The 18,646-nt window shown below is 41.6% G+C and overlaps 1 protein-coding gene across 1 annotated transcript in view; it reads left to right on the forward strand.

The window, feature by feature from the left end:
• The first annotated feature begins 7,560 nt into the window (after window positions 1–7,560).
• Window positions 7,561–18,646, forward strand: part of BEND4 (BEN domain containing 4) — a 43,173-nt gene continuing 32,087 nt past the window's right edge. Inside the window, exons 1-2 of the mRNA XM_036764637.1 lie at window positions 7,561–8,086; window positions 17,340–17,900. Of these exons, the coding sequence (XP_036620532.1) occupies window positions 7,561–8,086; window positions 17,340–17,900 (1,087 nt within the window). The remainder of the gene's footprint in view (window positions 8,087–17,339; window positions 17,901–18,646) is intronic.

Consider the following 18,646-nt stretch of genomic DNA (forward strand, 5'->3'; position numbering starts at 1 on the left):
CATGCAGATAACCCTGGAACTTTATTTCCAAGGTAAAATTGAAGTAATAAAGTTCAGATCTGGAGGCTTTTGTCATATATTCCTGCAATTGCATCTTCCTCCCTTCCTATATAATGTCGTTCCTCAACAAGTGTATATTCTCCCTCCCTAGGAACCAGCTGCCGCTCTACCTAGACCACCCAAAAAGTCTGTGTCTTTTGCTAGTCTTGATCTTCTGAAGCAAAGCTTTTTCTCCCTTTTCCTAACTATATCCCTCTATCTACCTGGTGCAGATTTATAGGATGTCAGAGCTAGAAGGGACTTCATCAAGTCCAGTCCTTTCATTTTACAGATGAGGAAACTGAGATCAAAAGAGGTGTGGAATTGGTTTATAGGAGATCTCAGACTAGAACCCAAGTCTGTTAAGTCAGAATTAGACACCGCTGGTATCAGTCTGTGGGAAACTTCCCTTAGATGAATGGTCTGGGGTGCAATCATGGGTCATTGGCATAGGAAACCACTTGGGAAGCTTTAGGGGCTATCCCTCATGAGCTCCTCATGCCCCACAAGACCACCTGAAAGCCTCTTTGAATGGACCTTGGAAGGCTGCCACACTACATTCAGAGAGAGCACCACCAGATCTGAATACCATGGTCCCAAGGGCCAGATCAGAAAGAACTACCCATCCCAGGTCAAGAGGCATAGTCAGAAGGATCTGGGTAAGTGGTCTTGTGGTCCATAAAAGTCAGAGATGGTCACACAGGAAGCAGCATAGGCAGTGACGCAGACACAGCAATAGAAACGTGAGCACGGTGTGGACAGCAGTGCAGTCAGTAAATGAAGAGGACCTTGAAAGAGAGGGAGTGGAAGAGAGACTCTATTAGTAGGAAACTTGCTGCTGGTGGAACCAAGGAACTAGAAGTTTCTATGACTTATCGCACTGGCCACCCAGGTCATTGGGCACCTGGGTCAAGGGGTAGATTGTGGTACAACCTCATTAAGTAAATATGACACAGCAGATGTGAGCTTGTGGGGAGCTGCCCCCAAGTGAGTTATCTGAGGCACAAGCCCTTCAGAAAACAGCCACACTGAAGGAAGGGCCTCCACAGAGCATGTAGGTGCTGTTTGGCCCAGACTCAACTAACCCGACCTGCAGGGACTCAAGGTTATTGACTGGGCCTAGGAAAGCCACCTTGGAAAAGTCTTGCTTACTAAATCTGATTTAGGTACTGAATGTTCCATTTGCTTAATAAATCTCATTTAGGTACTGAATGTTTCCATTATCAGAAGGGAAAAAAAGGACACACACCTCTTTCAGATGCCAGGTGTTCTAACTCCAGTCATCCTTCAACTCCATTTCAACTGCTTTTTTTCTCAATCTGGAATCAGTGGGTTTTTTGGTTTGCTTACTTATTTGTTTGTTTGGGGGGGGGGCAGGAATTTACTTACAAAGTAACCTTTCTGAGAAGCAACTTGGGATAATGGGAGGACAGCAGAAAGCTGTCCTCAGAATCAAGTCCCACTTCTGACATATACTGACTGTGTGACCCTTGGCCAGTCATTCTCGGTGCTCTAGGCAATGCTTCAAGACTAAGCAGAAGAAAAATTACATGTCTGCATTAGTAGAAGGGTGTTTCTCAAAAGAGGTTACTTAAACTAATGAAATCACAGATCCAAACTCTGCCACCACCTCCCTACCCCCCCAAAAAAACTTTGTATTATATTCACAAAACAGAACTGTTCTGATCATTCAGTATGTGTGTCCAGAAAACATAAAAAAACATCACACACTCAGACTCAAGCAATAGAAGACCTTGGCCATACTACCAGGTTACTGGTCAAATGTTTGAAGACCTTCTGTGGTAGTCCACTCATCTCTGCCTCCAGGTTCTAATTGTTTGGTCCTAGCATCTTCCTTCCTCATCCCTAGAGGCTCTCAGCAGCCTTTAATTAATCAAGGCCTATAACATTAAAATGAAGCTAGCACAGCCAGCCCTTGAAAATCTTAATAGTTTATCAGCAGACATCATTTGCAGGAAGAAGACCTAGGTTCCAACCCCAGCTCTGCTGCTTGTTACTTGTGTGTCCTTGAACAAATCACTTGACCTCTCTCTGTTTCAATTTCCTTGTCTTATCAAGATGCAATGGTCAATAAGATCCTTCTTACTAAATCCTATAACCCCATTATCTTAACTAAGATTTTACTCTACCTCAGCCATGACTGCCAACAATGGCCACCAACTCTTCCAGAGAACTAAGCTTCCCATCATTAAACAAAGGTTTGGTTCATCACCGTTGTCCTTTTTATCCTTCCCCTTCCTAAAGTCTTTTCCTGTTTTCCTTCTGGTCCTAGTATTTAACTTTAGAATATTAAATATTTTGAGTACATGATTCTATACATATAACCCTAAGATCTTTTGAGGAAATTTGTCTTAAGTCCTGAGTGATGTTTAACACTGCCGACTACAGCTAGGCCTGGCCCTAGACACGTTTCACTTCACTGCCTCTTCCCTCCCCCCTCATTTTCTCATCAGCCACAGCATCCGGTCGCTCCCCTTTTCAAACCCTTTCTGATTCTGGATCCATAATCAAACCATCTGTCATTGCTCCTAGAAAGGATATGTCAATCTACTTTCCTAGGGTTCCACTGACCAACTCTGTAATTTTCCTAAGTAAAATACCCCACCATCTGCACCACTTTCCCATATGAGTTGTCTTCTCCTTTTAAAACATAAGCTCCTTGAGGGCAGAAATTGTCTTTACTTTTGTGCTTCTTATTCCTAACACCTACCATAGTACTTCACATAAAGTAAGCAATTAATAAATTTTCCCCTCAATTTGTTCATTATGGCATGTCACAATATGGTATGATATGCTTCAGCAGTGGGATTCAGCCAGTTCGCACCGGTTGGGCAGAACCGGTACCTAATTTTAGGTTGAGTTCTGTTATTAGCAGGGGTGGAGCCTTGGCTTGGTTTGGTGGAGAACCAGTTGTTAATTCATTTGAATCCCACCACTGGCTCTTATCCCTATTAGTATAGCGGAGGGGATATTGAGGAACAGAGAAGTCAAAAGACATCCCCAAAATCCAATAGTAAACTATGAAAGAAATAAAGCGGGTCTCATGAATTGCTGGAAAAGATCCTTCTTGTTTGACTATCACACCTTTTTATTATTATTATGTCATAGTAAAGAGAGAGAGGCAAGAGAATGTTTCTTAGTCATTTCCTATCAAATTATTATAGGCATACCCCTGTTCCTGCTGCAATATCATCTCAACATTAAAATGTTGAAGCTAATCAGACATTTAATTTCCAAGTGGAAGGTCATTATCTTGTCACAAAATTTTATTCCAATTACTTTTTTCTATTATATGAAATGAATTAAAAGTAGCACAAAACACTGGGAGATCAAACAGTCAATCAGAAGCTCATTAAATATGATTGAAATTGGTGCAATAAAAAACATTCCCCATAGCTGTATTATTACTTAAAAGCTATATTCTAGATGGCTCTAGGAATTGATATCTTGCCAATCAAAAATTACCTTATCTATAAAAAGTAACCAGGCTTTTAAAAGTTCACTGTCCTTTTTGAGATGAGAGTAAATGACTAAAGACTTGTCACAGTCTTTCTGGGCCTCCAATTCAGTCTGTAAAATAAAGGTTAGAACAGGTTATGTGTCAAATCCCCTCTGACTTTAGATTCTATGATTCTAGGAGACCCTGCAAAAGATGGGAAACCAGAAATAGAAGAGACCCCAAAAGCCTGGAGTCACAGTAATTCCCTATCATGTGTTTCCATGAGAAAGGATACTGCCAAGAGTCCACCAAGGCTCCTCAAATCCCATATTCCTTCTTCAGACGGTTATCAAATGTAACTTGGTCAGAAATTGTATCTAGGAAAACTATAACAAGAAGAAAAGAAAGATGAGCTGTTCATGCATCAAGAATGAGAGACAAGATATACAAGGCAGAGGTACCCATTGGTACCCATGAGAGGAAGGCTTGTAAGTTGTTAGGTGGCCCCTCTATGGAGGCTTAATGAGAAAGCTTAGATAAGAGTCAAACCCTTAATAGGACAAGGAGGGACTAGGAGTTTGAGCAGCGGAGGGAGAACAGGAATGGATGAAATCAGTTCCATCAAGATATCCAAGTATCTACTTCATCGCAAGTCTGGTTATTGGAACTGTTATGGGTCCATTATTCAGATAGCTCTAATCTGCCCTGGAGAGAGCCAAAAGGTTATAAGTCAGAAAGAAAAAGATGAATCCTGCCTGCCACATCCTTTCTCTTTTCACAGGCCTTGCACAAGGGCTAGGGGATTTGTTAAATTTATAATTTACAAGGGGCAAGGAACCTCTTTCAGATTTTTGTGTTGAGGATCCGATATTTTCTAGATTCCTTCTTTACTGAAGGTGTCAATTTCATAGGAAGAATCATCTTTAATATGCAGGACTGATTTGGTCAACTGCAACAGACAACATTCTAAGCATTTTAAAGAGCACAAGTGATAATGGGGCAAAGAAGGTCAGGGAGAGAAAAATAAATAAGCAGAACAGAAAACTACCAGTAATAGAGAATTATTTCTTAAGGAGAAGTATTGTAAACTACTCCCATAATTCCATTTTCCAAAGCTATGACTTATTGGTTGGGAGGGGGAACATTTCAAATGCAAAATATGGAACTGTTTCACAAAAGAGAAAAGGAAAGTGTTGGGAGGTTTGTTATCATTTATTTTCTCTAGTATATCATTCAATTTCAGCTGTCTCACATCTCAGAAGTATCTCCACCATTTCTCACTTAGGTGCCTCAGAAACGTCTCTATGGCATCTCATTCTCTCCCTGTCTTTCAGCAGCATTTCATTATTTCCTAACTGTCCCTCTAATGCCTGTCTCCATTTTTTCCCGGGGATCCACGTGTCCTCATTTAGCAGTTTTCTGAAGCCAGAGAGAAACGTTGCAAATAATGTTAAATATGATTAATATCTTGAATTCCTTGAAATATGACATGCATGAGTTACAATGAAACCTCTTTTATTTCTCCATGAAATGCTTTTGCATAATGAGAAAGAAAATGTCCTCTATGCCCTAATCAGGTCTGACAGTTCCTGGACTCCCAAATACTTTTATTTATGGCATTATTTATTTCATCTCTAATAAATGGAAAGGGGGAAAAAAACCAAGATACTGCAATCTGAGGAGACTGCAGAGGGTAGGTAGACAGGGCAGAGGGACACGGAAAAAAAAGAGGAAAACACTGAGTCTGGAAATAAGTTTCCATACCTGGGAGAGAGTATTAACGGTTAGAGTACCCATGGGTCAGAATGTCAAATCACACAAAAAGTAAATGAATAAATGACCCAGAGATTGACAGGAGATCTCAGAGAACAAGACTCAGAATTGAGTGGCAGTGGCCTGGAGGTGCCCATCAGCTCTTAACACAGTGCCTGGTACATTGTAGTCAATCAACAAACGTTTGTTAATTGACAAACCACAAAACTAGAGGAAGCAAAGAAGATACAATGTGGGGGAGGGGGAAAGAGGGGAAGGTGACCCAGATGTGAAACAGAACAGGGAGAGCATAGTTTAGGAAAAGGCCTGGAGTGGGTGGTCCAGCAAGTCTATGCTGCTTTGCAGAGGACTCAAGGATTGAGAGACCAGGTTCTCAGACACTTGTTCAAAGCTATATTGGCATGGGAGTGGAGGGAAAGTCCAATTCTGGCTCTGCTACTTGTGAGCTGTGTGACTTTTGACAAGTCTATTCACCAATCTGAGCCTCAGTGTGCTTCTCTGACTATTGGGGAGTTGTGCCAGATGACCTTTCTGAGGCTTCTTCCAGCTCTAAGCCCTATGAATTTATATTAGCTCACTTCCTTCATTTTTCTTCTTAGAAACCAGTCTGCTCAGGCACATTTGTTCTAATCACCTGTCTGGTTTCCAGCTACCTACTCCATGTCCGTGGTTTTTGCCCTCTATCACATCATTCAAACGACTCTGAATCATCACAGTTGCCACCACCATCCCCAACCCATATGCAGGAATCCTTGCTTCCTGCAAATGATCCGGGGGAAAGGGGTGCCTGCCCTTAGCTTGGCCCCAACAAAGAAATCTCAGAGCTCTTCTACCTACCAAAGAACACTGGCTATATACGAAAGCTTTTTCTTTCTTCGAATCTTCTCTCCCAAAGGAGTCATTCGGTGGTGGAGCCTGTAAGTGCCCTTTACTTGTTTAAATGGTATGCTTGAGTTAGAAGCTCCCAGAGGACAGGGCTAAGATCTCTGTGACACGGCCCAGTACGGATACTTAGCACAGCCCCACGTGCAAAGGGGGATTGTAGGGTTATAGGCATAAGACTTGAAAGGGTCCTCAGAAGTCGTCTAGTCCGACGCTCTCATTGTATGGATGAAGAAACGGAGGCCCGGGGAGGTTAAATGACTTGGGCTCTAAGAAACGCTTTCTGCTTGAGGAGGCCACCCAGAAATCAGAGCCCTGGCCCAGAAGCGCAGATTGCTGGATGGAGGACCGGAGCTGCGAGCCAGGGAGTGGCCGTCACCCACAAACTCCTGACTGGGGGAGGGGCCCATTGGGGTGCTGAAAGACGTGGGGGCGGGGAGGGGTGAGACAGGACTCTGGCCCGAGAAGTCGAAGGAAGAGCCCATCTTCCTAATAAGTGGCCCTGGCTCCAAGAAGCTGGCCCAGGGTTCGGTTTCTCTGCAAGTTCACAGGCGGATGCTGAACACTTTCTATTGGTCAGGACGAGAAGGCCAAGAGGTGCCCGGGGAGAGAAAGGTTTCCCGGGGATTCGTGCCCACTGCAAGCTTACTTCGGGCCACCCCTCGAACATCTTTCTGGGCGCGAGGAATCTGTCTAGAGAGATAGGAGAGAAGGGCAGCAGGGTGAGCGAGCCAGGCTCCGGGTGCCCGGAGCAAGTAGTCGGAGGGGCAGCAGCAAGTGCCCGAGGGCAAGGGCTTGTTGGAGGTGCGCCTGGGGGCTTTAAGACAAACCACTTCAAGCAGCTAGGCAGGCTCACCTCGCCCAGGTCGCACACCCATTTCACCTGTCTTCAGGGCGCCCCCTCTAGCTACTCCCTCCCCTCCCCCTCGGGCAGTGCGTCCCCCCCGCCCCACTCCCCAGTGAGAGGCACAGACCTAGCAGGCAAGCCCTCTCAGCAGCTGTGATGCCAGGGCCCGCCTCCTTCCCCCATTATCATTAGCAGATATTACCCTAAACACTTGCTCTTTACCTCCCTTCTCCCTCCAGGCATTGGAGAGACCGCCTGTCAATCACGGCCCCGGCAGCAGCCCCCCGCACGGGGGCTCGGCAGTGCCAGCCTTAGCGACAAGCAGCAGCCCCAGCAGCATCGGCGGCGGCGGCGGCAGCAGCAGCAGCGGCAGCCCCACAGAAACATACACACACACACACACACACACACACACACACACACACACGCATACACACACACACACACACACACACACACACACACAGGGAGAGACAGAGAGAGCCGGGAGAGCAGGAGGGGGGAGGGGGTGTACAGGGGGGAAACCAGCCCGGAGGAGGAGGAGAAGAGGAGGAGGAGGATGGAGGAGGAGATGCAGCCGGCAGAGGAGGGGCCCAGCCTCCCCAAAATCTACAAGCAGCGGAGCCCTTACAGCGTCCTCAAGACCTTCCCCAGTAAGAGGCCAGCCTTAACCAAGCGGTACGAGAGACCCACCATGGTGGAAATCCCTCCGGTCAGGGCAGCTGCAGGAGGGCAGCAGCCCCACTTTCAGCATCCTCCTGCGTCCATCAGCAGCAGCGAGCAGCACCCTCAGTACCAGGCGCAGAGCTCCTATCCGAACGGGCCGGGCCGAGCAGCCGCCGCCGCCTCCTCTTCCTCCCCCTCCTGCACCCCAGTCGTGTCCCAGGGCCACCTGAGGACTCCAGTTCCTCCGCCTACTCCCCTAGCTTCCTCCTCGGCAGCCGCCGCGGCCGCAGCAGCCGGGGTCTCCCGGTACGGAGCCAGCCAGGCGGCGGCCGCGGGCAGCAGTAGCAGCAGCAGCAGCAGCAGCAGCAGCAGCGAGGGAAGCAGCAGCGGCGCCGGCGGCAGCCTGGAGCTCAGTGCAGGTACCAACTCTTTCCTGTAACTTCAGCTCCCACCCCCTCCCTGGGGCAGCCGTGGGGGGGGAAGTGGTGGGAGGGAAAACTGGAGCAGGAGGGGAGTGGGAGAGACCCCTCCTCTAGCCCGGCGCGCGCTGTAACTTTGAGGTGATGAGCCGGAGAGAAGAGTAAGCGGACGTGCAAACTAGGCAGAAAGAGTTAGAGAGCTCCTCAGTGTCGCTCCCGCCTCCCCAGCCCGCACACCCCACCCGAAAAGGGGCTCTGAAAACTACTTGCTGATGCGGATTCTAACTCCTCTGCGCCTCCTCTCCCCTCCCACTCCCGGCAAAGCGTTGCTCCTAACAGGTGGCTTTTCCCTTCCAACTCTAGTTCCGAGAAAAAAGAACTATAGTAGCTGCTTTGACAGGATAGCTCAGGAGAAGGTCTTGCAGTGAGTGACCAGATTGCCCTCTAACAGGTAGAAGCTGCCGAGACTCATGCCTGCCTCTCGACTCCGGAGCAATACGATTGGGCAGGCTGGGGCTCCAGAGACAAGGGCTTGCTCCCTAGAGTGACAGCTGTTACTGCTAGAGGTTGGAGCTGACCAAACACCGCCCCCTGGGTTGTTAACCTTTGCTCTCCTCTCTTCTCCCTCCTGTCCTGCTCTCCCCGTCGTCTCCTCTCCTCACTTCTCCTCTTCTCTTCTCTTTTCCTTCTCTCTTCTTTCTTTTTTCTCTTCCTTATTTTTCTCTTCTCTTTTTTTATTTTCCCTTCTTTTTCCTTTTCTCTTCTATTTGCTTTCTCTCCCCTTTTCTTTCCTTAATCCTTTTCTTATCTTTCTTTTTTCTCTTCTTAGCTTTCCTCTCCCCTCTCCTTCTCTCCTCTTTTCCCACCCCTCTCCCCATTTTCCTTCCCCCTCCTTGGCCACAGAATGTTGCTTTTTGCTCCTTTTGCTTCGAATTCTTGGTCCTTTACTGGAGGCCCAAGAAGTCTCAATGTTTACCTACCAGAATTGTCTGATATGAAATACTGCTCGGCAGGGGGCCTTATTTCTCCAGTCCGAATGGTATAGAGTTTACAGGATAAAGGCATTGTGAGAAGCTGTTTATAAAGAGGTCTAAATTGCTTTTAACACCCTTTTCCCCTTGGGTCTGCACTGCTAGTCTCTGGAGAAAGGGAATCTTTCTGTTCAGCCTTTGCTGGGGAAAAGATGGACAGATAGAAATCTGAGTGGGAAAAACCTAAAGGCGATTATTTCAGTGCCTAGCCTATGGCTTTATTTGACATATAATAGCCAAAAGTTCCTGCTCAGACCTTTCATAACTCTGTAGAGCAAATGAACTGTGCAGTGATGAAGCTGAGTCCCTTAGCACAATGCCTGGCACATAGTAGGTGTTTAATAAATGTTTATTGATTGATGGGCTGATTCTTCAACTGAAAATGAGGGCACCTTGCCCCTACATGAGTTATGGAGCCCTAAGCAAACGTTCTGCTGTTTGTCAATATTTTGACACTTGAATGATTAGTTTTGAGACAGAAAACCTAATTATAGGTTATGGTGAAGACTAGCTTTGCCGCTTCACTGGCCAATTTTGTGTGTCAGGTGTTGTTTAGATGAGTTTTATGCTCAGGCTTTGTGTGCATTTTTTCATTATTTTGTCAGCATCTCTTGGTCTGATTTCTTTTTCTTTTCTCCATTCTGACTTCTCTGTTCTTTCTTTCCTCGTCCTTTCCCCTCCTCTTAGCGTTTTCCCTTTAAATCAAAGTAGTCTCTACTTTATCACCCTCAGCGCTCTCTGGTTCCTATTTTTCTATTCTACTTTTAGTTATTTCCTTTTCCGTTCTTTTATTCCTCTCATCTCAGTCTCAGCTTTCTCTCTCATTATTTTTTATGTTCTTATATTCTTTTGTCCTTTTTATTTCTATATTTAGCTGTTTCTTTTCTCTTTCTCAGTTTTGGAGTGGTCTTTTCTGTTTTATTTTCCCACTTTTTTCTGTTTGGCCTACTAGAATTCAATCTATTTTGATCCCTTCTCTCCAATTCTTGTTATCTCTTTTTAAAGATCTGCTCTTTTTGGTCCTTGCTTTCAATCTTTTAACTTCTCTTTGCATCCTTGCTAGTCTCTTTTCTCTCTATTTTTGTCCTCTCTTTTCATTTTCATCATTTTTACCTTTTTCTCTTTTGCTGCCTCTTTCTGTAATTCCTTGTTTCTTGGTATGTTTTTTCCTCCTTTTCTCCCCCAGAATTATTCCCCTTCATTTTTCTCTTTCTTCTCCTTTTTTCTATTTCTGCTCATTACATTCTTATCTCTTTTGCCTGGATACCATTATTTTCTTCTCCTAATTTCCTCCATAGTTAAACTTCTATTACTATCATTTCTGGTATGGTCTCGAACTCCTAAATAACAATAAAGTTAGTGTCACTAGACAGAAGCAAGCAGTAAAGGACGAACCATAAAGGGGACTAGTCTAATAGCATCAAGGGCAGAAGACCAGTTTTTTTCATTGGCAAGATAGAAACTAGAAAACTCCTTTACAACAGTCAGGAAAGCATGATCTAGTGGGGCCCAAGTCAAAGTACAGAAGAAAGCCACAATCTAGTATATGCGAGTTATGGTTATAATAGTAATGATATTGACTGACAGAGACAACTCTCAACAGGGATATGAGCATCCGTCTGAGGGACAGTTATCTAAAGAGCTGATTGGTTCCCTGAGAAACCAGTGGTTCCAATTTGAACCAATGAGCAGGTGTGCAGACAGACAGACACTTAAACACTTTGCAGAAAAAAAGTATGTTTTCTCAAAAGATAATCCACCTGATGCAGAAATAGTTCAAAGATTAAGTTAAAGAATGAGAGGGATAGAAGTCAAAGTTGGAGAATATAAAACATGATCCTATGACCAGAAAACTAATGAGTTAAGGCAATGAATTAAGGAAATGACTGGAGATTGCTCTAGTGTTCTATCAATAGAAATCACTCTAAGATTTTTTAAATGTGATAATATAAAAATAGATTTCCAAGCTCTTTTCATTATTTTCATGTGACAATTCTGAACAGAATATCAAAATAATTATCTTTTAAACATGTATCATACCATGATTTCTAAAGCATATCTTTCCTCTATGGATGGCTTAGAGTTAAAAACCCACGTAGATCTTGATATGCAGCCTAAATTTGGCATCAGGAAATGGGAAATTGCATCTTTAAGCAGAGTACAATCAAAAATGAATTACAATAAATCCTATATAATTGCATAGGTCATTCTCTTTAATGAGATTTTATTAACCTGACTGTCAAGCTTTTGAGTCAGGCAGATATTTTATCTTCTTCAACTGATAAAAGTGTCAGCTATAAACCACCATATAAATATTCATAAATCTACACATCTGTGGCAGCCTATCAGCATCATTCTTTTGGACATTAAAAGCATTCTAATTACTTTCTGTCTAGCAGAGCTGAAATGCTGCCTGTTATAGTATGTGCTTGGCAGGCATGATTGCTTTTGTTTGCCATCACAAATAGCAGCATCCTATTTTATATACCGATGGTCCAGAAAATATTCAGGGTTTGACTGAGCAGGATGAATATTAGGAAGCACCATCTGGTTTTGATAGCACCAAGTATATTAACTCATCTGTTAATTTTTGACACATCATTGATTTATTTATTCAGAAAAATTGCATCCTGTTTTGCTGTATTGATGTTTGACATTATAAAAAAAAGATAGCTTTTAAAAAAAAAAAGGAGCACAGTCCTTTGATTTAAGGCCATAAGTGCTTTTTAATAAGATTTTGTTTTCTAACTTCATAAGCACACCACTACTTCATAAAGTCCTTTCTTTAACTAAAGTTACGGTTATGCTTTAAATGAGGAATTCTACATTTAACTAAGTATGAATTCATTTGATAGATAATAGGTTGTTGTCTTTAAATGTATATTTGCTTGTATATATTTCTAGTTCTAGTATGCTTAGTGTTAACAGATTTCACCTTTTGATGGAATTGGATCAAAACACTGCCACTAATTATGACTCCAGTGGTTTTCTTTATAGAAATAGAATGCTCATGGGAATATCTTGTAACTGGTAAATATCTCAAGAGCCCTTACATAAAATAAAATTGTAAGGTTGATGGGTGGTTTCTGGACTTCTGCTACCTCACTATCAAATATGAGATGAACTAAGGCACTTAAATGGATAAATTTAGAGGGAATAAAGTGTGCTTTTTTCCCCTCATTATAAAAAGCAATCATCAGATCTTGGAAACACAGCAGACTTGACTTACAACGTGACATTATCCACAAGTAGGCAGTAGGTACCACAAAACAAAATAAATTCAATAGAAATAAGCATTATAGAGGGCCTTGTGGTCATGATCTATTAGCATCTTCCAGCCTGTGATGGTTGGTGAGCAGTGTAACTAAGATGAAATTACCTGAGAGCACTTTTGTAAACTGTTGACATGATGCTTCTGTAACCTCGCTTGATTGGTGCCCTCAGCAATTTAAAATTTTGTTTTTAAAAAACATAAGATACATTTTTCACACTTTTCTCAATCATGAACCATGGAAGAGAGACCATTCAATTGTATTCACATGAAATCAGAACTTCTCCCCCTCATTTCTTAGCAACAACTGGCATTGCACAATGCTTACATTTCTAATTGCATTCTGTCTGGAAAGCTAAAATACTTATGGCTGGAACGTATGTTAAGTGGAAAGATTTGGTTTTGTTTTACATCAGGTATAATAATATTTTTCATCCTGATGTTTACAGTACCTCAATGCTAAAGTATTCCAATAGTTAACTACTGAAAATATAAAAGATTCAACTTTTGAATATCTATTGCTGTTTTTGTCATCAATTCTGAGGAAAAAATATTCAAAAGAAAAAAGATTTAAAAATCTCATGGGTGTGAACAAATTGCCTTTGGTGTTTGTATCAATTTTCAATATTCTAAATATAGTCTAATGCATTTTAATAGTGCATTTTATTATATAATCATCTTTTCTCAGTACCTTACGAGATTATCTTTCAAAAAAAGAAAAAATTCTCTTAACTAAGTCAGACTTTCTTCCTCAAAAACATATACCTTGACATGTGATTTATTAAAGTAATTAAAATACTGAATGTTCTGCAGGACATAGAACAAATGTATTTGAGTGATTTTCTCATGTAATTCAATTTTAACCTTAACTTTCACATTTTCCCCTTTTATCAAGAATAAATGAAAGCAGTTTAGGCTTTATGCCAGTTGGGACTATTATGATTAAAATGCACACAACAAAAATAACTCCCCTGGTCCAGAATAGGATTATAAGCTTAAACTGAAAAAAAAAGTTATATTCTAAAATTATAAACTCCAACCTGTATTTCCCTTAGATATTTCAAATAAAAAAAAACTTCTCCAGCTTTCCATGTGACCTTGAATAAGTCTTTTCCCCACTTGAAACTGTTTCTCGATTTACAAAATAATACAGCCTGGATTTGACCGATCTCTAAAGTCTCTGGCAGCTCTAAGATTCCTAGGAAGTGACAAAGTAAGATAAATTTTGGTTTCGGAGGGGGGGGCGGATTTCCCATTCTTGGATATGGACTTGTGATTTCAATGCTGTGGGGAACATCGAGTGAGGAAATTTTCTACAATGTGTTGGCAACTGGTTTATAACTTTTTGCAGCTAGGTGGCACCCTAGTGCACAGAGTGCCAGACCTGGAGTCAGGAAGACCTGAGTTCAAATTTGACCTCAGACACTTACCAGCTGTGTGCCTTGGTTTCCTTATCTGTAGCACCTACAACCCAGAATTGTTGAAGGACAAATGAGATAATGCTTACAAAATACTTCACAAACCTTAAAGTGCTATATAAGTATTAGTTATTATTATTGTTTTTGTCTTAGAGAGTTGCATGGGGGCACTGAGAGGTCAAGTGACATGGGCACATAACTAGTATATGTCAGGTCCAGGACTTGGATCCAAGTCTTCCTAAATCCAAGGTAGGTCCTCTATCCACTAGGCCACACTACCTTTCTCTTTGAAATTTCTTGACACTTTAATTTCTTGACTTTTTGATCCCTATGAACAAATGTCATGCACGTCTCTGGTATTTTTCCACAATGTTTGAAATTAAACTGTAGGCCCATTTCTTTCCTTCCAGATTGGATGGATACAATAAATGCTTTCTTATCATAGGAATGGAAAATATTCTCCAGAATAGTGGATTATCTCCAGTGTTCCTAGAGAATCCCTTAGCCACTGTTAAAGCTTTATTCCCAAGTGTGTGATAGTCTAAAAAGCTTTTCCATTCACTAGAAATCATTACATAGAAAACTTAGCTCTAGGGTCCCCTATGGGAGTATAAAAGGGCTCTCAAATAAAGCAATGTTCTCCCCTGCCTCAGACCATCTACCCCCAAACTGGATTATGCAGTCCCAGAATCACAAGGGCAGCAGAACTGCTTTATATTTGTTGAAAGGCAAATAGAGAGAAGCAGAGAAGAAATGTGAGTGAGACATTCTCCCTCCAATGTGTAAACCTAAAAAGGCCATGATTATTGGTTTACATCAGCCTATAGTCCCCACCAAAAAGAAGAGAACCAATTGGTCTATATATTTCAATGTGTGCTATTGTAATCAGGAGTATTTAATAGATTCTATTAATAGCCCCACAATGCCTTATGTACATTATAAAATAAACACGGTCAAAAATTAGTGTAGGCCTGGAGGTGGCTTTTCTCATACAACTACATTTCCTGAACTACTGCATAGTTGACTTAATAAAACGCATTGCACCTTACCCTTATTTGTGAATAAAATATGTTTATGTTTTTTGGAAGGGGTGAAGGGGATGGGGAAGAAGTCTCAAGATTTTTTCCCAAATAATTATTCATAGATAGTCAAAGATGGCAATGGATATAACATTCTTTAAAGAGAAACAATAATCAGTGCTATACAGGTCACCTAACCTTTATTACTATCATATGGTTGTTGGTTTCTGCCCTTTTTTAACCAATCAGATTTAGGTATTTTTTTCTGTTTGTTTCTCAATATTATTCTGGGTGGAAGCCAAGAGAGAAGGTAATATAGTTTATGATTTCATGCTCATGAAATTATAGATTTAGAGGGAGTTTCAGATCTGTAGGCTCCAAGAAAGGTAAGTTGTATATTCACTACTAAAAGGTTTTTACTGATTTTTTTCCGACTGATCAGTTTTTCTGATTTTATGTGCATTTTTAACTGATGTGACATGATAATCTGAAATTATATGCCTAATTTTGACACCCATGTTGTTTTAGTAGATTAATGTTTTCAGTGGAAAATTTTTTTAAGAAATAGTATTTTAGCTACCTCCAAATAACGGTGATGTTGCTCAGCCTATACATTGGCCTTGAATAGTGATAGAAAAAAATGAAAATCAGAAGAGACCAGACATGTAGTGTTACTTTGGGACTATCCACTGGCTTGTAAAGTTACCTTTTAATTCATCTTATAAGTACAGTGAGTTTTTCAAAAAGCGTATCTTTCTTTTTGCAGTTCATGACTGAGGAAGAACACATTAGATGAGGTAGGGATTCTTTGGATTAGCTGTACCAAAAAGCTGAGGACCTTCCAGGAATAGAAGTCATGATGGTTTCAAATATTAATATCATTGTAGAATCTTGGCTATGCTGGTTAACTCAATCCATTAGAACATGATTTAGTAAAGCCAAGTATATGAGGTCAGATACATATAGGTTACACAATTCAATCAATCAACAAGCATTGATTAAGCACTTCTGTGCCAATGGTGCCACAGTGGATAGAGGGTAAAACCTGGAGTTAGAAAGCCCTTGAGTTCTAATTTGGCTTCAAACATTCACTAGCTATGTGACCCTGGGCAAGTCACTTAACCTCTGTTTGCCTCCATTTCCACATCTGTAGAATGGAGCTAATAATAGCACCTACTCCCAGGGTTTTTGTGAATATAAAATGAGATACTATTGGTAAAGTGCTCTGCAAACCTTAAAGGGCTATATAAATACTATCTAGATAGATGCTAGACACCATGCTAAGTGCTGGAGGTACAAAGAAAAAGGCAAAAAATAGTGTATGTCCTCAAAGAGTTTACATTCTAATAGGAGAGACAACATTTACATAAATCAGTACATGTAAGATAAATGCAGAATAGATGGAAGGTAGCTTTGGAGGGGAAGGGTTGGGGGTGGGAATTGGGGAGGGAGAGAAGAACCCCCAGGAAAAGCCTCCTGGAGGAGGCTGTGTTTGAGCTAAGTTTTAAATACTGCCATTGTAAAGACCTGGAAACAGGAGACAGAGTTTCACGTGTGAGGGAACAGTAAGCAGACCCCTATATAGCTACATCCCCCTTAGTGTGAATAATGAATCCCCTAAAGTAAATGGAAGTATTCAAATTCACACTATTCAAAGTTATACGAATATGAAATATGATGATTGGTTATAGTCACTGGAAATATGCTGGATTAATTCAAATAATGCAACCATTTCAGGAGAATCCATTATTGGTCCTAATTGGGACTTTCCTTAGCCTCACAGAAAGAAAAATTGTGCTCCATACCAATGACATGTACCCCAAAACATAACCGGACATTTTGCAAATACTTGACTATAGTCATAAGGGGATATGGGTGAGAGAAGAGTAATCACACATCAAATCTCCAAATCCAGTGGACTTTTTTTCAGTTCTCATTCTTTATGAGCTCTTGCCTACATTTGATACTACTGACCATATCATCATTTTGGATTCTCTCTTAACCCTTGACCTGAGACATCACATTTGGCCATTCCAACTAGGTGCATCTTTTCTATCTTTTCTTCTCAGTTCTTTAGTGTGAGTGGTGTTAATAACGGTTCTGTCCTTGGCCCTTTTCTTCTCCTCTCTCTCTTGCTCTCTCTTGCTCTCTCTCTCTCTCTCTCTCTCTCTCTCTCTCTCCCCCTCTCTCTCTCTCTCTCTCCAATATCCCTCTCCAAGTAATCTTATCTACCCCACCACCCTACTTTCCATAGTATGTGCTTTTAAAAGATTGTTGAATTCAGTTGAATGTGATAGCTCATTGTAAGCCATGGTGACTAGTAAGTAAAAAGCCAATAGCACCTTCCTCCCTGCCATGGCAGTTAGCTCATATCCTCTTAATACCATAAGAGACCATAATGAATATAGTTGTTGTTGCTTAAATGTTAAGCTTTAAAGAGTTGTGGACATTCCTCTACCCTCCTGATGACTTTTTGCTGTGGATCTCTGTGATATATCTTTTTATTTATTTCAGAGAGCCGTATGATCCTGGATGCCTTTGCCCAGCAGTGCAGTCGGGTTCTTAGCCTTTTAAACTGTGGCGGAAAACTTCTGGACTCCAGCCATTCTCAATCCATGATTTCTTGTGTAAAGCAGGAGGGTTCAAGTTATAGCGAAAGACAAGAACAGTGTCAAATTGGGAAAATTGTCCATAGTCAGACATCAGACAATTTAGACATTGAGATGCAATATATGCAAAAGAAACAGCAAACCTCTGCCTTCTTGAGGGTTTTTACTGATTCCCTACAAAATTATCTGCTTTCTGGGAGCTTTCCATCTCAGAACACCTCATCCGTAAATGATTATAGCCATCTGGCAGATGTGGACCCTCTTTCAACCTCCCCAGTTCATACCTTAGGTGGATGGACCTCCCCAGCCACTTCCGAATCTCATGGTCACCCGTCATCTTCTACACTCCCAGAAGAGGAAGAAGAGGAAGAAGGGTACTGCCCTCGGTGCCAAGAGCTAGAACAGGAAGTCATTTCACTACAACAAGAAAATGAGGAACTCAGAAGAAAACTGGAGAGCATCCCAGGTATTCTTGCTGAGTAATTCTGCAAGCTTTCTGTCACTTGCCTTCATTTCTACCCCTTCTCTTGGCATTGCCCTAATTTTACCAAGGATGTGGGAATGGGCATTTCAGAAGATAAAGTAATGAACAAGGTGGTGGATTTACAAAGCAAGGCAATCTGGAGCATTGAGCATACTTAGGGGTAGGGCTAAATATAAGGGCCTCCTGAATGATGTGTGTAACAAGAGAAAATCAGTTTATAGGAAGATGCAGTGAGACTGAAATGGCTAAGAGTTATGACCCTGAATTTCCTTTATAAAAGCCATACTTTATAATTGTTTAAATATTTCAGTGATTTTGATTTATATGTTTTATTAGCCAGTGATATAAATTAAAATGAAACGATACTTTTAGCAGTTGTATTCAAATAGTGGTAAACTCCTACTTACAGTTGATAAGAAACTGAACACTAAGCCTCATTGGTCAAAACCACACCAATAATTCAAGCAAGACCAAAGATACTCACTAACCTGGATAAACATGTTTCCTACTTCTCATCAATGCTGTACTTGCAAAGTTGCAAAGCACCATTTTGGGGAGAATCTTCACAGAGTCACAAGTTACTTTCAATCAGTTAGAAAAACATATTTAATGGGCTTGATTTCTATTTCATCTCACTGCATTTCTGGCCTAGGGTCTGTCAGTGGGAAAAGGTGTTTACCACCAACTTGGTAGAGAAAAGTGTACAGTAAGGCAGCCCACAACTTGAT

This window comes from Trichosurus vulpecula, chromosome 6, assembly GCF_011100635.1.
Source record: "Trichosurus vulpecula isolate mTriVul1 chromosome 6, mTriVul1.pri, whole genome shotgun sequence".
NCBI lineage: Eukaryota > Metazoa > Chordata > Mammalia > Diprotodontia > Phalangeridae > Trichosurus > Trichosurus vulpecula.